General features: G+C 39.6%; 1 protein-coding gene across 1 annotated transcript; it reads right to left on the bottom strand.

The window, feature by feature from the left end:
* Window positions 1-132: 132 nt before the first annotated feature.
* Window positions 133-21,211, bottom strand: TRABD (TraB domain containing). Its single transcript, XM_080639156.1, has 9 exons — window positions 21,185-21,211; window positions 19,176-19,254; window positions 16,421-16,587; window positions 15,298-15,438; window positions 10,071-10,181; window positions 8,579-8,718; window positions 6,216-6,388; window positions 3,498-3,609; window positions 133-546 (listed from the first exon to the last, which is right to left on the bottom strand). Exons 2-9 carry the CDS (start codon window positions 19,237-19,239, stop codon window positions 369-371), a joined length of 1,086 nt encoding a protein of 361 aa, XP_080495282.1. The 5' UTR covers window positions 19,240-19,254; window positions 21,185-21,211; the 3' UTR covers window positions 133-368.
* Between the last annotated feature and the right edge of the window lie 725 nt (window positions 21,212-21,936).

Raw genomic sequence — 21,936 nt, 5'->3', positions numbered from 1 at the left:
TGTGTTGTTCTGTTCCTCTTGAAAAGAAGCCATGAACATACACTCCTTAAGCTGTACTACATCATCAGAAATATACATTATATATACACAATATGCATATATATAATATATATATTTGCGTACATATTTCTTCAATCTGGAATCATGTGGTTTCATGCAACACACTTACCAGGAATCAAACCTACTCATTAGATCATAGCTGGTGTAATTTTAGTATCAAATCTTTTACTATACAGTGATTCAGTGTTGCCCAATGTGAGTCATCCATGATTAGGATCCTCATCTCACGCTTCTTTTAGTCCAGCTCACATCTGTTGCCTGTCACCCTTTTTCAGCCACCTTCTTCTTATAGTTCCTCCACTCAATGTTCAATGATGAGACCTTATTTCTGTCAGCTTCTGAAGATAGTTCTGTGCTGCTGGCATCGAGAGAATAAACTGCACTGTCCTTTGACCTATTCGATAGCAGCCGTATCCCATCAGTCCAAAAACTGTTGCTTTTATGACAAATTTGAAAATCTTATTTGAAGCTGATGGAGGAGGCACACTGAAGCAAAAGATATAAAATAGTGTTAACATCTGTGTAGCTGGAAACAGCAGGCATTTTCCAGCCATTTCCAACCAATCTTTTTCCAAAAGATCCAACAAGGATCTTTTCTCCCCTTCCCCCTGATAGTGCACGAAGCTTTCAGGTAACAGATGTGTCATGAACAAACAACATTCTTTCACATTCAAGGGACACACCCTAATTAAATAACAACAAAAATAATAATAAAGCCTTTTCCACTTACATACAATGCCACTCTTAATGGCTACGGACTTTAATTTGCCCAACACCCTATCAAAATAACTAAGAAACATCAAGACTTCTTGAAGAATACTAGAAGTTAATATTGTTTGTCAAACTATATATTACTATGCCTATCTCTGCACAGAGATAAAAGTCAGAAGAAATGCAGGGGACAGCCCAAGTCCAACATCTGTACAGTCAATCCACTGTCATTCAGGACAGCGGAGGAAAACAGCTTGAATATTCTGGATAATGCGTGTCAGGACCTGGTCAGGTTTGTGCAGCCAGAGGGGTAGGACTGGAGCCAGGCTGGCCCTTTCAGATTCAGAGAGTGTTTCAGCAAGGTGCACACTGGATGCCAGGCAGGCTTCCCAGCCTAGCTGCGGGCTCCAAACACGAGCACTCTGGGGCTTTGCAGGGGACAGTATGGACAAACCAGAGAGGCTTCGCATGAAGCTGCTCTCCAGTCTGACAGGTATTGCTGGCTTCAAGATCTTCACAGAGCCACCTCTTCTCTGCAATGGCCACACGGAACCACGAGGGCAGAGGACAACAGATACGCCAGGTCTATCCCACCTTCAAACAGTCTTACTAACCTGCGTACTAAATGAACAGCTAATACTACTTTCAAAATAAAGCTGTCTTTAAAAGCACAGCCACATACACAAGCAGCCCTGCACCTTCACTAACAAGCTCTGCAGTAGCTCAGCTGAGCCTGCACCCACAGCATGCCTACAGTGCAACTCGGACAATCCTCTCACAGGTGACAGCGGTCTCTGTGTGTCACTTCAAAACAACCACAAGTTCTCATTTAGCTAGAAAACGTTTCTCATGTATTCAGTAGCAATCAGTTACAGTGGTGCAAAAGCACAGGCACACTCAAACCTGGTTAGATGCACTCATATTAGGGTAGAACTAGACGCAGTTTAGATCCATGTGCTCGAAGTAGGGCAAAGCTGTTCCTGGTGAGATTTTCAGATTAAAGGAAATGCACAGGAAGGGTTTCAAAAAAGCACACACACTGAACAGGAGATGGGGTAAAGAGATGCCTTTACATTTTCTTTCCTGCTTCTCTATCTTTTCTCAATTGGAGTTCCTCAGTGCAATAAAAAATCAATTCGTAACAATCTGAAACGAACAGCAACGTCTGCTCAGGGTCAGATTTGATGCATGAACCTTAAAAAGTGGAAGTCTGAGAAATGTGTGTGTTTCTATGCAGACAATTTCCAAGATCACTGCAACTCATGCAACCTAGCTAAATACCTGTAGAAGTCTGAAAAACTTTCCACTTTAGAGAGGTGACAGCCACTAACACACAAAAGCCCTGCAACTCTGCTCTGCAACTGCAGTGCAACAACACAAGGGGTAAAAAAGTTTAATGAGAAATGTGCCTCAACTATAGTAATCTTAAGAATATAATTTGCTTCATATTATTTTAGAAAGTCAAGCTAATGCAATATTACTGTCTTATGAAAGATACTGGTAACCCTTCCACTTAGTCACGGCACTGGCACGGTAAACACAATCACATCAAAGAGCTTAAACTTTGATGGAAAAGACCCACTCTGTAACCTTGAAGACATGTAATCTGGCTTTGGGCTATTCAGTTCTGTAATGTCAGTAATGCAAGCAACATTAGCCATATAGATCTGGGCAACCTCATTTTACAGGTTATTTGCAAAGGAATATGGACATCTAGTTCATGACTCCAGGCAAGGCTTAGCCTTAAAAGAGACTTATAAATGGTTAGGCAGTGCTTCTGTACATTGCATTACTGGATCCAGACACTGAAAGTCTGTCTAAATTGTATTTTAATGCCAAACTGCACCAGTTAGGTGAGGCACAGCCACTTCTATTTTTTAGAGATTCTGAACAGATGAGTGAGGCACTTGCATAAACACAGTAAACCAATGTGATAAGACAGAGTGCCAATATTTGAAAGGCTCTATCATCCTAACCCACTGCAACCAGCACTACCAGGTTGTACTATAATCCTTCCTACATTTCTAAAGTCCTGACCTTAGTGGCTTTATAGGATACACAGTCTGAATATCTTGGTTCTCCAATTCCTTCTTTTTAAAAGTACATACATCTATTTTAATAGGTACTTTGAAGCAGAGTTGACCAGATACATCACTTAAATCAGCCTATATTTAGATATACATATTAGAACATATTATTACTTTTTATATATATACATATAGCTAAAAATAGGCTACGAGCAACTGTGAGAGTAAGCTTGTCAGAGCCAACAGTGTCCCAACACAACAAAAGCTTTGAATACTACAAATACTATATATCTATATATAATATAGATATACATAATTTGTATAATACGATACAAAAGCTATACTGGAAGCCTGGTTCTGTTTTCAACATCTGCTACAGCCCTCATCTGAATTCTTGATTTAAAAGACTGAAATGTGAATCAATGCATTTTATTCCTAGACAAGGGCATCTCCCTCATCTCCTCCACTTCCCTTGATATCCAACTATTTAGTTTTTCCCCTTGGATATTTTCTTTTTCTTTCCAGTAAGCACAATCTGTGAGCACTGCAAGTCAGTGAGCTGACAGGACAGGGGTGACAGCAGTAATGCTTCTTCAAGCTGTGACGAAGAATTAAAAAAAAACCCCAAACAAACCAATTACTGCTGTCTTCTAGCAAGAGAATCTGTTATGTCAACACATAGGAAATTATGACTGTTACCTCATTATTTCCTGGATGTTTAAGTCAGAGTTCCAGTTCTTTTCAATTCCAGGTACATGACCCATCCCAACAACACCAACTACAACAGCTGGGATGTATTTTCTAGGTTCACCTGCGAAAGAGAGATGGAGAGAAAAGATTAGTAAAAGAACTAATTCCTAGCTATAAATAAATAGGCAATGTGTGAGATTACAAAATTCAGCTCTCCAAGCGGTAGGGACTCTTACTACTAGACATTAAAACTAGAAGTAAACGCTCATCTGCTGCCTCTTATTTTAAAAGTCTGAAAAAAAGAATCAGTACAGTTTCTGGATTTTCAGGACATACTGGTTTTGGTAAACAGATCCAGCCAGGGCTCATGCTCCAGCCTCAGGGCAGGACAGTCAGCAAATTAGTTTCTTTCCTTCTCTGTGTGGGTCATGTTTCTGTATTGCCTATCAGGAACAGCCCTGGTCTTTGCTGTCTCCTGAACAGAGGGTTTTCTCCACCACTTTGGGCAGTGGCATCTGGCACACATCTAAATTGTGACAAGACCTGGGCTAACAATGAGCAATCGAACAGCACTTGAGCCTACACCTGCCCCTGTTAAATTTACTGGTAACAGACCTGGCCTCAGCACATAACAGCAAACCCCATCCATTTGTGTGCAGCAGCTAGCCAGTCACTATCTGATCACTGCAACACCTGCCAGCTCTCACCCTCACCTCCCATCTACCGTCCAAATTTCACAACACCCAGTGGAAGTTAAAATGTTGTTCCTGAAAGTTGTGGGATTACTCTCCCCCCAATGAAAAAATGGTACTGGGCCACAATAAAAATAATTCACAGAAAACTTGCTAAACAATAGTAACCAGGCTGCTTTCCTATGAGGAAAGTTAGACATAAATGTAATACATAAATATAGAATGTAAGTTCCATTGTCTTGCTTTAGAAACCCACTCTTGATTTTTCCAGAAATAGTAACAGAAAATTAAAAGCAGCCCCCTCAAAGTGAAACAAAACTGCACTGAGAACACCAAAACCATTAAATGCATTTTCAAAATAATTTCTTTGGACTTGCCTCTTCTCAGCCTATTTTAGGGTTGCTCTAAATCAGAGCTGCAACTACAGAGGCAGAGCACAGCGCTTCAGCAGAATGGGCTATCCAAAGCACACCACATCTACTTCAACCTCACCCATGTGTTCTTGTGTGCTTCTAAGCAGGACTCAGCAATGCTTAGCATCCTGCCTGAAACTTAGTCCTTAGTGAAACTTCCATCCCCCTCTCAGAATATGTTGCATGGAGTAAAGACAGAATGAAAAACTAAATGCGCAAGTGACATCTGCAAGCTCCTTGGAAGAGATCCCCCAAGCAAATAGCCAGACAAAGGCTAGAAACTAATCAGACCTAGTTTAGGAATGTATCAGACCTAAAGTGTATTTGAATCCTGCAAATAGTGTCCAGGAATTTCCCCTTATTATGTCCCTACAATAGCAACTGATTTGGACAATGGCAGTGATGTCATATTTCTGCTCATCTGAATTGTGGGTATCTTAATTATATAACTTGCCTTTTTGGTTTTTTTCCTCCTTTTTTGCCTCTTGAAAGCGTGAACACATAGAACAGATTGCATGTATATAATATAAATGCACAACTTTTAAACAAAACTGTCTGGCATTGTCTCTTGTTAACTAAGAGACAAGGACTATCAATCAGGTAGTCGCTCACGTTGTTGTCTTCTATGGTCCCATCTTGTATTTTAAGTCCTTCATAACATACACAAACCCCTTTCAATTTCATAGGCATTCACTAAACCAGTGTTCCAGAGACTAAGCTTTTAAGAAGGTAGATTTAAGGGGGGAAAGAAATCAAAGAGCAATTCCTCTTGTGGCTCATGAGCAGCCAGGACCAACAATAAATCTTCAGCCTGCTCTTTGGACCATCTGAACATATCTGTGCCTCTCAGTCGTACCATCTGAGCTAAAAGGATATAATGTGTATTTGGACAAACTTTATGAAGGCAGCACTGAGATAATATTAGGCATGGGAGATGCAAGAACACAAGTGCAATCCCCTTGCTATTTTTTCAACCACAAGATAGTGCCAGAGGCCTGCACTGAAGTGATGACAATGAGTATCTTCTTAACACAGTAAATAAGAGGTAACTTGTACCTCAGTATACTTATATATAGAAAGGGCATGCAGATCACATGTGGCAGCAAAATACTTCCAAAGGCTAGAGAAACTCAGTTATTCTTGCTGAAACATGCAGAGTAACATGTTTCATTATCATTGCCACATCATCAGGGTTCCTAACAGCCCAATTTATAACAGGCAAAGTATGAAGAAGTCTGAAGTTAGAGATAATTAAGTAAGAAATGTGTTTCTGAGCAGCTAGTCATGACGACAATGAATTTCGTGAGATAACAGGATGGCACTGAGGTGGACATAAGCCTAGACTGTCCCATCTTGTGCTGCAATACCAGATGCCTGTCAGGCTAATTAGTATTTTCCAGTTTTATTTAAATAGCACTGTGAGAAAGGCATCATAATTTGGAGTCACTGCTCTAGGTGGCTGCAACAGCTGAGTAACATCCCTTCATAATTTTTTTTAAGCACTGTAATCTCACATGACATGTGGCACACATGAACAGAACACCCCAGATTTCCTGAGAGCTGAACACACTAGTACACAAAGAACATGTTGCTGGTTACAACATGTGCTTTAAAACAATTACTTTCTGAAGCTCGAGGTAGTTCTATCTGCTTTGCTGCTTGCTTCAGCATGTAGGTCAAGTAAATATCTCGTTCCGAGACAATCGTTCGATGAAGATCAGGGAATTCTCCAATCATTTCTGCCATCATCTGCTCCAATAAATCCTTCTGTTTGCATTTCTCCACATCATCTTTACTGAAAGAAAGGTAAGTTTTCTCAGTATCTGTTAAGCTTTTGGAGCCTGATAAAGACAAACCATTTAGTCAAAACAATTGGGTATTATACACACCATTCACCTATCTCCTCCAACCAGTTCTTTTCTCCAAAACCAAAACAGTCTCCATAAACTTGTAGAACTGGATACCTAACAATGCCTCTACAGTGAGGGAAAGGGAGAGAGGTCACTTGCCTCTAGGCAGTTCAACTGGATTTTCACTCTTCCCAGTTTAAAAGCTGATAACTCAACTGAGCAAAGGACCAGCGCTTCAAAGGACACTGTTATCATGGTGTCCCACTTTCAGTGTATATTAGTAAGCTTAGAAGAGCCAACACAGAACCCTCTGGAGTAAGCAGATCTCATCACTGAACACACAGAAGCTGTATTTAAGTTAAAAAAAAGCACAGCCTAAGGCAGTCTGAGGGGATGGAAAAAGTTCTGCAGGTTCCTAGTGTCAGTCACAGGTCTTCAGCAAGGAAGTCAAAGTTGTAAATCAATTACTTGAACAGAAGAATAGGAAACAGGCAGAAAATAAATAAAAGCTGCAGGAACAAACGTAATGAGCTTTAGTATTTTTCATAGGTGCTGTTAACCTTCTGTTTGCACCCACAGCTGTAGTACAGTCATAGTCTGTGGCAACAGAATCATCTGTTTTCACATCTCTTGTCTATACTGAAGAATGATGCCAAAGGTGCTTTCTTTAGTTTCCAAGATCAAAAGAACACTACAAACGTCAACAGGGCAATGAAAAAAAACCTGATGTTGAATTATTACTCCATTTTCCGTGGAATCTCACATTGATGGCTGGGTGCACAATACCTACCCCCAATAACTTGCCAAATATAACCACTTCTTCTTTTCAACCTCTACCCATGTTATTTGTAAAAATCAACGTAGCAGATCAATTCTATGACAACAATTGAGATTATTGTCAAACTCCAGTGGGAAGCTAGTGTGCATGTACTATAATTATCTTGATATTCCAGTTCAAAACCAAAATGTTCTTAGGATGGATAAAAGAGTGGGAGAAGCTACAGAGAAATACATTCTTCAATGCCCTCCCCAAAAGCCTGCAAACAGTTTCATGCTGGTATTAGACTAGTAAGAAAACTTACTTTTTGCGCATGAACTGTAGTTATAGCTTGAAACAGAGTCAAACTCATTTTACAGATTATTGTAACAGCAAATATTTACAGGAAATGACAATTAAGTACAGAAAAACAGCAGGTTTGATTGATACAACTACAGCTTGAGCCCTGGACCAATTTTAAAAGCCTATAAAAAATGCCATAGATCATTTCCTGAGTAGGGAAAAGTTGAAGTCACAAGGCATGACAGAGGCACTGAGAGTCAGAGGATACATTTCTGGCAAGCCTCCCACCACTGCAAGTCTGGCAGGAGCAGGCTGAATTTAGAACAGCTGTGCTTATGTTCTCACCCAGTTCAAGCAAGTTACACACACCTGCTTGTGGAAAGAGGAAGCAAACTTAGCGCAGGGATGTCTCTAAAGGGCAGGGGAAACCAAACTAAGAAAGAGAAGAGCTGTCTGGGAAATATCACTGTAAGGCAAATGTTCTTAACAATATGCCTTTATAAAGGCAATAATCACTAACAGTCCACATGTTGTTCACAAATTTAAATGTTTTCTCTTGTTCCAAACATATGCTCAGTCAGCAGATTCAGTTCTCATGCTGCCCTGATCTACACATAAATTAGCACAACAGGAATCGTTGCCCAAGCCCTTTGGAAATCTTAAGGAGGTATAAATCAGCATGCCAAGGCCCTACTCTCTTCTATTTACAATATTCACACACAGTAGTGGAAAGGATTATTTTCAGCATAGAAATAAATAAAAATAAATCAATACATAAAAGCTTAAAAAAGCTTTTTCTTAAGCACATTAGGAATTCTCCAGCACTAAATCTTTCACTTTACCTGGCAGTAATGTATCAAAAAGCAATTAAAGAAAGAGCTGGAACAGGACCAGAAAGCCAGCTTTCTTTTCAGAAAATATGGTTTATTGCAGGGTAATTTGTATATTTATCCTTCTCATTAACTTCAAGTTTAATTGCAGCAGGTTGGGTACCAAAGACTTCCAGCTTGTACTGAAGTCAAACTAAAGAACTCAGCAATTCACCACAATAAACATATGGGATGCTTATTCATACCTGATTGGGTCAGACAAGAAGCAAAGGCCCCAGGCAAGTTTGACTTTTTGCCAGAAAGAAAGTGCAGCAATTGCTCTCTTAAATGTAACAGGGATGGGCCGGTCTCCAAGATGGAATTTACAGAAAGGTACTTTACTGGCCTGAAAAAGAAGATACAAATTAAGAGAATGTTTGTTTTATTGTTCTACACAAGATAACTTAAAATAAGTGGCAAGTAGTGTCATATTTCAACATGCAAAACATGTTTTGGTTTTGCAGTAAAGTTTCTAAAATACTGCTTCATAGCTACAAGATGCAGTAAGTATTACAGTAACAACATTGATTTGTAATGCCACCCTCTTTGGGTTACTTTCACCTAAGCATTAAGCTTCTGCTTATGACCAAAGCTAAACAGAAGGGGCTCAGTATCTCTCTGGATCTGAATAAAGTCTAACAACAACTGTGGTCATTTTGCTTTTACCTAGGACTTGTCAGGATCAGTAATCCATCACTTTCTCATGGTAAGATATATTCAAGAAGGAGCTTATGAAACAAGAACTGATGTCAGATACCACACAACAACATGAGGTGAGACTTCACTGTAGCCCAGACTGACAAATTTTAGCACAGTACAGAATTTATAGAAAGTTCTTCCCTATGCATGCTTGTTTAAAAATATCAAACAGCCACTTCAGAACAGGACAGAGCTAATTTAGATACATTTTTAGTTTCCCACTTAAACGTTTCACTGTGGCCTGGAATGCTCAGGAAACTAAGCCTTGACATAGTTATCTTTTTGTTACGGATAAACCAACCAAGTAATTTCAGATTCTTTAACAACTATGTTATCTCAGATTTCCTTACTAATATGTAACTTAAAAAAATGGCAAGATCAGTTCTGCAAGGCGGATATATAGAGGGGAAATAGTGCCTCAGGATCCCCTGACAAAAAGAAACAGAGTAGCTGTGATACACAGCAGAAGTCCAGCTATTTACTTCCCAGTATCAGAGCTGGCAGTACCTTAAAAAGGAATGTTCTCAGACCAGATGTGACTAGCAGACGAGTCACATATTTCATTTCCCTAACGATCTTTCTAGATGAGCGTGTTAGATCGCATTAATGCTTTAGAGTTGGTTGTCAACCTGAAACCCTGACACCATCAACAGTAGGATCAGGATCCATATCCAGAATTCAAAACCAGTTATTTAGCAGGAACACAAGAAGCAATAAATTATTAATGAAATAGAAACAAATGCCACCAGAAATACCATCAGGAAAAACCCTTATCATCTGAAGCCTTTGTGGAGTTTCTTTCATGCCACTTAGGGCTACAGACATCTATACTTTCAAGTACACTTTGAAGCTGAAACCAATTCTTAGACCTTCATAGGCTTCAGCACAAGTGTGGCCAGAGTACTCCTTTCCAGTCACTAAAAAATGGTTTTATTTAGTTCAACTCTGGGAGCAAAAGGCCAGTACCTTGACCTCAGAAAAACCATTTCAAGTTCGCACCTCTTTGAAAGCCTCCCTGAATTCTCCTCCTGGGGCCATTCCCAGCTGTTCTGTGATGTGAGCAGAGACCTTCAGAAGCAGCATTTGCATCAATCCAGACATGACTCCATTCTGGCGGAAGAGGGAGAAAAACATTATTATAAGTTAAAAAAAAAAAATTAACAAGCTGTGTGGATTTCGAAGAAGAATACACTGCTCACAGTCATGAAAAATCCATATTAATTATCTTAGTGAAGAAGCAGCACTGAAGCTGTCTTTTGGAGCCAATTCACTGATCAGTATCTGCTCTTATATCAATTTGTATCAGTTGTAAAGTAGCTTTTCACTTCAGTGTGGCCAAGGTATTCTCACTTTCAACAAAAACGCATGGCAGAGTTAAGAAAATAAAGGAGGGCAGGCAGGCTTACTTCAGTCTATATTTACTTCACCTGCCTGAAGAAGGCATCTGAATAACCGAAAGGTGAACAGCCCATACTGTGCATTTGACTGTTCTTGATCCATCTGGTTACAAAAAAACCACCCCAAACACAGGAGTATATTGCGCTGGCTGTAGAGTGAATGCCATGTTCTAGATATACTGAAAGGGAAATAGCTAATGGTCTAATCATAAACACTTCCACAACCCTGGGAAAAACTAGGCTTGAGGACCAGTTAGGTTAACTGATGCAGAAACAGAATCTCGCATTGTGCAAGAAACAGCGGTGCATGACTTCAGCACATGACACCTTTGCAAAAGCCTCACAATCCCAAGTGTGATTCATTCCCAATAAGCAGACTGAAGGCCCCTCCTTGCACAGTCTATAACTTTCTGAACAAAGAACTAAATTAAGGATTCTTCTTTCTAAAAAGAAAAAGAAACCTCAAATATACTTACGCAGAATTTCCCTTCCCTATCCTTTTACAAAAAAATCCATTCACAGCTGTTCCTTCTGTCCAGCTCTGGCTGTCCTCAACCAGCTATTTTTACAACTAAGACTCGGTGGGTGAGTGTTACCAGTCCCAGAGTGAAACCTGCACCTTAGTTACATATCTCCTCCAATTTAGCATCAGCCCACGCCACTACCAGTAGAGGCATTCCCCCTTCCCTCACCAAAGGCTCATTTCCTGCTGTATCACAAGCTTCACATAATCAAAGATTAGGTTACACAGGATAGCCTAAATTAATATAGCTGCTTGAAGTTACCAGAGGAAGGTCCTGGTCTGCATTTGTTGTATTTAGGGCCACGCTCAAATGACCCACCCTGTGCCACATCTGATACTTGTGTGACCTCTCCAAAGGCTGTAGGCAGTTTCTACAATTAAATGGACTGAAGAGCCACAGAGGACCAGAGCTGGCAAAAGAGGGCCTATTTTCAAAACCAGTTGATTATCTGTTTTGTCATGCTACAAACTAGCAAGCATGGCAGAAAAACAGGGCACTGGGCTCCTGGGGAGAGATGAGGAAGAAAGGGCAGCAAGATAAAGGGTTTTGAGCAACCTTGAGATACAGTTCCAAAGCCTGGGGGACAAGGGTTTCCAAAAGTTCAGAAAAGATGCCCACAAAGAAAACTGGGATAATGCAGCCTGAGGTTATTTGCTGGCTGCTCTTCCCTTTAGGACTGATGTATTTGAAGTTTCATTTCTACACAGTGACAGAAAGATTCATGCTGCTGGCTAACAGAGGAATGCATCTTTGAAGTGTGTCCCAGTTATCTGTGTTCAACCTGCATGGATATCAGTGCCTGCCATATTTGCTCAGCATCAAAGAGATAAAAGGTGACAAGCAGCCTATGCAGAAACCAGCAACAACTGGCCAGCCAGATACTGTCAGGGGATAAAGAGCAAAATGTACAAAAAACAACAGGAGCAAGACAATAAATAAGGTTTTTACTGATATCACATTATTCCATGTCAGATAAAGGAAAGGTGATCACAAAAGAACATTAAATCTGAGTGGCTGGCAATTTCACAAGTTAGATGCAACAGTCATAAATCAAAGCAATGCACAAGTAAGAAAAAACTTAACTGCACAGGCAGAGGGATGCAGAGCTATTAGCACACGAGAGAGAATGTGAAATACTAATTTTATCAGCCCAGTGTTCAATGGCAGTTAGAAAGCAAGAACGAAAAAAGGGATTACCAGGAAAGGAACAAAATAAAAATCTCAGTATCAACGGGCTGCTGTACAACCTTTAGTGAACAGCTGTCTTGAAAACAAGATACCTGAACTAGAAAACGTGCAAATACCAAACATATGAGAGGAGATTAAACATGTTATATACTTGTGAGGTTTGGGAAAGGATGTCTGAGGAAGACACAATCTATCAGACACCATGACTAGCATGGAGATAGTGAAAAGGACAGGAAGAGGTAGGAATACCCAAGCAAAGTACAACTGCAGGTTCTAATGCCTTTCCCCAGACATCTGTTACTGGCAGCTGCCAGAGGGCTTCTAAAGCAGACTCAGCACAGAAATGCTTATACTACATATGGGAACACAGCCAAAGAAGGAGGCCTTGGGGCTACTCTTTAACTGCATAACAAGTCACAGATCCAGCACTAACTGCACAACTGTGGGCAGAAACAGTCTGAATTTTAGTCCTCTGGATTTCTTCTTTTAAAAACCCTAATTCCCCTGGACACAGTCCTGTGCAAACACAGCCTTGCCACCTGGAGCCTGAACTGGTTTCGTACTGCTTCCTTCAAGTGCACTGGAGGTTTGACTTTAAAGTGCAGTAACAAATGACAGCAGCCTGCTCCTGTCCACATGAATGTACCAGTCATCTACTGATTCACACCATATCCATCTTACTAAATAAGACAATCCTGCAGGTTATTTAAACATAGAGGGCTGTATTACACTGCGCAAAATGAGACCTTTTTAACTGGCCAGAAGCATTAAAAAAGTTACATACACTATAACAATATATTCCTGCACAGGTAACTTCAGCCTAAAAGAGTAGGTTAAAAAAGTGAGGCTAAGCTAAGATTTTGCTGTCACCAGGCCACTTTCTCTTCTGCCCCAGAACAAAGTTTCTCAACTCCTCCTATGTCAGGACTAGCAATCACACAGCCATGATACATGATGGACATGATACAGCTAAAAAGCAAGCCCTATTCAGACTAACATGGGACTGTGGTTTGGTCACCGAAGGGACAGTAGAAACAGTAAGACAGGGGAGAAGATAAGACAAAACCTGTCTCATCAGTTTGGTTTAAGCCAATTGTTACTGTGTATCTTCAGGTAATCCACATTTGAGCCAGATACCAGCCTGCACTGTGTTGCTTTGCTTAATGGAAAGCAAACAGGTAGTTCTCTGCAAACAACTGTAAGGGTTTTAAAATTCAAGGAGGGTCTGGAGGAAGAAGGCTGTTTTTAACATGCAACAGTTTCTTGGTAAGCTGTGAGTACCAGTGACCCATTGTGAGTGTGTAATAGTTTCATGTTAACATTCTGCTCATTTTCCAACTTCAATTAAGACCGATGAAATGCAATTTTACTGCTTAAGTTTTACACAAGTGATTATAATGAGACACAGTTTTCCTCATTTGATACTCAAGGATGAAAGCTGCAAGTAGTTTTGACTTTTGGTGTAGCTTTTGGGCCTGAATGCATGTTTCAGTGAGAAGACAGCTGAAGCATGAGCAAGCAACCTACCAGCTGGCTTGATTTCTACCAGACACTATCAAACACACTACCATTTAACATGAGACAGTTGGACTCTTTTTCCTGGTTCTCCCTATATAATCCATACTGCTACCGAAGCAAAGTGTTAAGGTTGGGCTGAGACTATAGATGGAGAAATATATTATTTAGAAGGTGCAATGACCAAATCTTATTATTTGCATTATACATGGTAACAAAAGTTAAGATTAAGCTGTAATAGTAGGAAGGATCTTCATGTTATTCTCTAGCTTTGAAGCCAACACAGTCTGAAGCCTACAGTCTGCACACAAGATCACTTCAAACCCTAGCAGGAAGTGATAATTACAAAGATGCCAACATGAATTTACACCACAGAGAAAAGTCTGCTGTTTGATTTTCATTGTCCTTTTGCTTTTAACAAAGAAGCACAACAAAAACTGTTGCATTTAGCTTTGATATTAAAAATAGGCTTCTGTGCCTGTTGATGAGGTCAGAAGATCCCCAGCTATGCTGCTCTGGTCATTGTGAGCACATATTCTTTTGGCTACACACATCACAACAATTCACCTTACCCAAAATAAACAGATGCAGTAATTCATGCAATATGCAAGTGTTTTGCAATGTCCTTTCCTTTGACAGGACATAAAGAAAACAGGAAAGACACGTTACTGCCGGTGAGTCAGAAAGCCTGCACCAAGACACTATACACACAGTAGACTATCCTCCAGCCACTACAAGTGCTTCTGCATGGATGCAGGTGATATTCATATGAGGGGTGCAATCCTAAAAATTCCCCAATTACATCAATAAAACAATTCCAATATATACTTACCATACAGCCAAATAACAATCTATTAATCTGTTCATTCAGCTGGACACTGGAACCTCTCTTTACTATTGACCACATACTGCCATTCTAATCAAATGTCCTGTCATTTTTAAGCCACCTTTGTGCTGTTTCACTGTGCCTAGCTTAAAATTACTTAAATACAAGGTAACTGGCTGAAACTGAAAAAACGCAGGACAACACTTGTTTTGCACACGCATCCCAGATGGCACCAAACTGCCAGAGTAGCTGTAATTTGAACAGAATCCCACTTTCCAGCCCAGATTTTTCAGAAACCTCCTTCAAGGGCTACTATCAATTAGAAAATACTCAAAAGACAAGTGGATGAGAATTGACAAGAGCAACTCACTAGGATGACAAAGGAAAGCAGCTAAACAGATCACAACAGACAATACTAAAATTAAGTGATCCCTGAACAGCTGTGGCACAGATGGAGATTGCAAGAATTATACTATTTAATATATTAGCAGAGCATTACAATTATGAAATTAGACCTGCATCCTGCAAACAGAGCAACTGTTAAACCCAGGAGGATTCCTGGTGGGGTCAACAACTGTCCAAACCACCCCTGTGGAACAGAAACCCTCAATATTCCTCCTGAAAAGAAAAATACTAAACCTAACTTTGCCACTGTAATGGTATTCTCACCTAGGTCAACAGTATTAGGTTCCCAGCTAATGGTAACACTGGTTTTGGTTGCAGGTTGACAAATTACTCTTAACAGAAACCTTTAGTTCTCTCTATGGGACTCATACCTGCTTTATAGCTTGTTGAAGTTTTTCCAGATTTATTTCTTTGGCTTCTTTTAGTAATGTCTTCTCATCCATCTTTAACATCGAAACTCTGTACTGGCACAGTTCCACCACAACTACATCAGGCTGCACATCTTGTATTGTCTGAAAAAGATGAATTTATTTACACCAGTTTTGGAAGGATTAAAGAGAAATGCAGCCAATAGACACTTCCATGAGAAAAGGGACTTAATAAAAAGCACATTCCAGCAGTTATTTTCAATTAAAAGAACAGTAAAAGAGTAAATAAGAGTTCTCCAAATAACTATGTATTGAGAAATATTTTAAGGAGGATAACAGTGAAATGCCTTATATACTGGAAGCTTTGGGACAGGGAGGTGGGAAACACATTATGCAGGGAGGAGGGAAGAAAAACTTGATGTTAAACATTTTACATTCACAAAGTTCCTTTGATCATACTCTGCAATTATTTGCAATTTGAGTTGGAATAAGCTTTGTAAGAACTAGGGTTAATGATTCTGGCCCAAGATTCCTTCCCCTCTAGCTCCTGGAAAATAAAGCCACTCTAAACTTCAGACTTTGCATGAGGTAGAGTATGAAATAGTTCCTACTTTCACTAGAGCTTCAGAACTATTTGCATCTTGAGAATGGAATCCAAATTTGGGATGGCGTGGTTTTACAGCTTAGTATTACACACTCCAAGCAGAGAAAAGCTGTAAACTGCAGTCTGTGTGCTAGGCTTTGCATTTTCTCAGCATGTCCCCATCACAGCAAGTATACAACAACCATAGTATGCACTGTCAGTGCGACGCGATGCTGTACTGTGACAGGGAATGTAAATTCCCTAGCTAGACTTCTATTTGTAACACTGACAACTGTAACTGCATTATTTAAGGACAAATAAAAATATTTGAGATGGGAAAGCAATGTATTGCATAAAAAAATTATTAAGATAATGGGTCTGCCTCCTAGCTCAGGCCACAGCGCTGATAGCCCTCCAACAGCTAATAGGAAAGAACAGAGTCTGGAGGTTACAGAACCACGTCAAAGCTGGACTGCCTTCTATGTAATGGTAACCTGACAACATTGTAAACATCCTGCCAAAGGGCTCCCACCTAGTATTTACCTTCACTACATCCTTTTTGCTGCTGTCACTAAAGTGGGCTGTTCCAACCACATATACTTTAGAACCATCCTCAGTGTCAAGCTCAGTCACAGTGCTTGGTAAAGTAGGCTTTTTCTGCCTCTTCTTAATCTTCATCTCCAGGAGAATTTTAAATGCATCTGCATCAGCTATAAATGTAAAGAAAAGCAGAAAAAAAAAGCATACTTGACTATAAAATGCAAGTAAGTAAAACAGAAAAAAATGTCACCACTAAACAGCAGAGCAGAGCTAAAAGGCCATTGATTTACCACTGTAATCTTACATTCAATTCTGAGGCTACATCATTGAGAGTGCCACCACTGGAGAGGCTGCCTCCAAGCATGGGTCTCAGTCCAGGTTTCCTACCCTGTGGACACTGGGACAGGTTGTCCACGCAGTTCAGTAAGGGAAAGAGAGAAGCTGTGTGGCAGGTGAGGTGGACAGAGAAGCAAAGAATACTTAGAAAAGATATACACTAAATTGAAGGAAAAAAAATAAAGAAAAAAGAGCATTTTTAAATTCTAGAACAAAAGCATTCCCTTTTGGGATTTTGTCTGTATAAAATAGCAACACAAGTACACTGGTGTGAATGTGCTGGTAAAGTCACTTGCACATATTGGCACATACAGGATACCTATAGTACCAGTCTTAGCCTTTTCTGTGATTAACACACCATGTATCAGTATACAATTGAAAATTAAACCTTAAGAGTTATTCAGGTCAGGAAACCAATCATTCTTCCCTACTTTCAACAATGAACTATTTACAACAGAATAGTACAACAGGAGTTTAGCCCATCTATGTCAAGCTTGCCATGGCAAATAGGAATAGCTATTAGGTCCATTACAGTTGCTTGTTAAATGCCAGAAAGCCTCATTAACTGAGATAGAAAAGCTTCAGTTCTGCATCAATGGGAAATACAGTAACTTCGAGTAAATCATCTTTAAGCTGTAATGAATCTTAGGGAGAAAAAAAAAAAAGCCATCAAGAGTTTTGTTTTCAACCAACTCTCTCTCTCTGGCAAGCTGCTGCACAAGTTAGCAGAGGTCTCAAGTGGTCCAGAAGCCTGGAATAAGATCATAATCCCAGGGAAAAAATAAAGGTTAGTGAACAGTTTGCAGGCAGGATGTCAAAGATGCACATAAATTACAGCCTCCTACCATACATTCATTTAACACATCAGGTTTAACTGTGTGGCTCTGGCCCCAGATGTGTCCCACAAATACTCATCTCAAGATTTCATGTCAAAACCAACACAAACCCAAACAAAAAACACAAAACAAAAGTCACCCTCCAACACCCTTCTTGGTTAGCATTTTAGTAGCCTACTACTTCATGATCAATACCCAAGAACACGGTGCGTTGCAGTCAGTATGGTCTGATCTAAGACCATGTTCCTAAGGAAGGGTTGGGGAAAACATGATGGTAAAAGCAAGAAGAGTAGAGCTGTTGCATTTGTAGCTCTCAGCCACATAATCATAAAAGTAGCCATAATAGATCAACCAAAATCTACCTAAGCAAACATCCTCCCCCCACAATGGTCAAAAGTAGATATCTAAGGAAGAATATAAGAAATGGGAAGTGTGCACAACACCTTCTCCAAATACCCTCCTAGCCTAAGGCCATTTATAGCTCAGATTCCGCCAGTTGAAAGTGGTTTCCATGTATTCAGTAACTCTTAAAGGATTTAATCTCTATTAATTTTCCGGCCTTCACCTCATACATATATTCAGAACTGGACTGAATAATGTTCCATGTGAAGAAAAACTGCTGTATCAGTGCAGTACCAGATGCTATCATTTAAGTACATAATCAAGAAAAACATTCTCAGGAGCAGCCATGGTTTTTATTAAACCAACTTCCATATCTGGAGTAAAAAGCAACATAAAAAATTAATCTGCTTCTTTAGGTCTGAATGGTTTTCCCATAGCTTTAGTCAAGGCTCTGTTTGCTCCCATGATTGTTATTTCTGAAAGCTGCAGTCCTTAGGGATTATTGAGCAACTTCAACATTACAGCAATGCTGCTGTTACCAACTAATTCACCCTATCGTGGTTCAGAGCTTATTATTTGCCAGAAAGCACAACCCAAATGTTCCTATTGTTCATAATGGGCACCATGTGCATTAACATGACAACAGTGTATCACAAAACATAAAACAAATCTTAAGAAGCTTTTGGTTTTTCTCCTCCTGAGAAAGGACTGTCTGTCATTATCTGATCCTTACCACTAAAAGGTAAGGACTGATGCTCTTCCTGGGCTTTACAAGACAGTTCTGGCTGGAATAATACTTCTATTCCTGCAGGCTTGGCTTTCATATCAAAATATTATAACGCTAGCAAGGGAAAAGTATTCCACTTGGAACAACTTATTCAACGTCACAACACTAAATGCCAGAATGTTTAAGCAAATACGTATTTATACATCTCTGGCTTAGAGAGCAAAAACTAAGCTTAAAACAATAGCCAAATAGATCTCTTAAATCACAAACCATTTACTTTCTTTTGAGAGCATGGGAGCAGCAAACTGACAATCGATATGTCATTGCTCTTTCCAAATTTGGTTTATACAACTGGGCTTTTCCACAAATCAAGAACAGATTAAGTCAGATATGACCTCATTCACATCTCCCTTGTGTGCCAACAGCCACATCCTTATTAGGGAAGGAAAAGACATGGAGGTTTAGCTTAATAAACTTCCAACGTGATATACCCTCCCCAGTCAAACCAGAAACATACTGATATTCTGCGATACACTTGATGTTTCCTTTGGGCCATCTTCTGGTGCATCAGAGGAAGACATTGGATCTGCAGCAGCCTGTATGAAACAAATTCAAAAAGAGGCTGGGAATTATAATGAAATGCTTTAATACATCTTTCCCCTTGTGAGTTTACTCAATTTGAACCTACATATAATATTCAAGCAAGTAAATAATTTAAGCAGTGTGAACAATTCAAAACATTTGTGGTTTTACAACCGTTTTTTCTCCTAGCTGGATAAGTATGAGAAATAACATATTAAAAACTATTATATGCCTATTTTAGAAGATAATATTTATCCCCGACATGGCATTAAAAACCAAAATCTGATTCTAGAATAAAAAGAACGAGTTTATCACTAGCTACAGTAGTACATTTCTGTGTTGGAAGCCAAGATGTGCACTGATTATTATAACACCATTGACATTTATAAGATGGCATACTTGGCTCAACTACCAGCAAGCATTAGTCTGCCAGGAGTCTGACAAAGTTAACCAGTGCTCACAAAAATACACATATCCATTATAGAAGAGTCTGCTCAAGTATTTTATTCTCTTGGAATACTTACAATACACACTCCCAACTTAATGTGTATGTTGGCTTTACATACATCAGAAATCAAAGTCAAAAGGATGCAAAGCATCTGTGTAGTTTTGCTCTCTAAAGTGTCGGAAAGTAATTTAAAAGATTCCCAAGGACTGACTTGGGATTAATATTAAATATTATCACTAGAAGTACATGAGGCAGGTCTTTGGCTAACAAAACCTTTCTTATTTTTAACTAACAGGCAGGCTTTAGGCAGGCCATGCATAGAACTCAAACAATCCCAGTCATTCAGCCTATGTCATTCATGTCAAAAAGGCAAGATTAATGCAGAAAAGAGAGAGTTAAGAATCAGGGAAAGGTCAACTCTAAACTGTCTTTAGGCAGCTACATTAATTCAAAGTTGAATCAGAATGATCATTGAGAGGATCTGGAATTCTTGAACAACATTAAGTCAAAAAGTTAGACAGGATGTGAACCTACCATCATTCAAGTGCTTTCTAAATGGAAGTCAGTGTTAATGAGTCAGCAAGCAAGCAGCCAAGCTTTCCTGAAGGATGTCAGATTTTGAGCTAGAATGACTGGTTTATTTACTTTGTACTTAACCCGGTGAGATTTAAAACAGGACTGTACAAAGCACATCCAACTGTTAAAAGCTTTCAATAAGAGTAATTAATTTCTTCTTGCATTCCATTATGCCAAACAGTAATTTTCAGATAATAAATCCTGGTGTCTTACCTTGACCCCACTGAAGGCAAGGCAAAACTTACCATACATTTCATGGAGTAAGACCAAAAAGTACAACAGCTTTACAGTGCAAAGTTTAAAAGATTCACAGTCACATATTACCCATTCACTACAAGGCAGAAGTCTGTTCGGTGACAACTGCAAACTGCAATTATACTGCAAATTGCAATTACATTCACAAATATAATTTAACACCAGCTCAGCTTTTGATCACAACATATGGCTTGACTTTACTGCTTGCATACGTAACTCTAGTCACAAAAATATTTTGGAAAAATGTATCCATCTGTAACATATGGAATTAATCCTGTCACTTATGCTGGCTTTGTCATCACAACAACATCGCAGTGGGAAAAGCACTAAGCACCACATTAAGTCTGCTGCTCCTTTTTTCATTTTTTAATTAACAGGACACAGGAACCAGCATTCTTTTGGCTCATAAGGAAACATTCCAGAGCTTCACCACAAAAAGGTTTTGAAATACATGGATGTGAAAGGAGAAAAGGAAGAACCTAAATGTGGCAAAAAAACCAGCACTTTAGCCCCCCACCCCATTTTAAAAGGGGTCTCACACAGGTGGTCTCAACCTTCAGACTTCGCAGACTTTCCCTGAGGATGAGTGGAAGAACCTGGCTGATTGAGAGTCTCTACCGCCCCTGCAATCGTACTGAGAAAGAAACTTCAGCTCCAAGCCCTACCTCAGGCTGTTGCTCCTCTTGTATCCCTGCAGCGTAGACTTATTTTCACCAATCACACAAGAACTGCAAGAAGTAAACGGAATGGAAGAGGATTAAAAATTTACGTTATAACTCAGAATATTTGTTTAAGAACTGTAAGGGATGGGAGGAGAAGCAGTAATGTCTCTACAATCTTAATAAAATTTGAAGTAATAAAAGCAACAAATTGAAGATGCAAAAATGCCACCTCGTCAACTCTGCTGCTGTTAACCACCCCACCCCCCCAACAATAGGATATAATTAGCCTGTTTCAACCCAGTTCTTGAGTTGGCTCTAAATCAAGAGCATAGTCCTGTCCTGAAACACACTGAGAATCTCTTGATAAACAAGAGTGGATTTCATGGGAACTCAGATTTTGTGCTTTTGCCGTCTCAGATTCTACAAAAACGCCTTTTTCCTCCAGATCACTCGTAAGTAATTGAAGATACAAGATGGCTGCCAAAAAGGTTTCAGCAACAGCAAAAAGACTTGCTCTACCAGATCAATAGTTCTGTCTTGTCCAAACAAACTACAGCAAGACAATTTTTAGGCAAATTTTAGAAATCATCTACATTTACAGGATTTCACTGCTATACGGAACAGGAGAGCGGTTGCAGTCTTAATACGCAACTAGAGAGCCACACACATTGTTACTTGATCTGCATCATGTTATTATGTATGTATTTACAAATATGCCAGGGTCAGAACATCAGCAAGATTATGACTGTGTGGAA

Source organism: Psittacula echo (genome assembly GCF_963264785.1).
Source record: "Psittacula echo genome assembly, chromosome: 1".
NCBI lineage: Eukaryota > Metazoa > Chordata > Aves > Psittaciformes > Psittacidae > Psittacula > Psittacula echo.
Note: the sequence above shows the minus strand (reverse complement) of the source record. Positions and strands in the feature narration are given on the sequence as shown.

Bases quoted from the DNA above. Each gene is read 5' to 3' on its own strand.
- TRABD (XM_080639156.1), bottom strand. From the start codon at position 19,239: ATGTCTTCCTCTGATGCACCAGAAGATGGCCCAAAGGAAACATCAAGT. The intron at 15,439-16,420 runs GTAAATACTAGG...CATCTTTTTCAG, and splicing joins GCAAAAAGGATGTAGTGAAG to ACAATACAAGATGTGCAGCC. The intron at 6,389-8,578 runs GTATGAATAAGC...CCTTTCTTTCAG, and splicing joins TTCTTGTCTGACCCAATCAG to TAAAGATGATGTGGAGAAAT.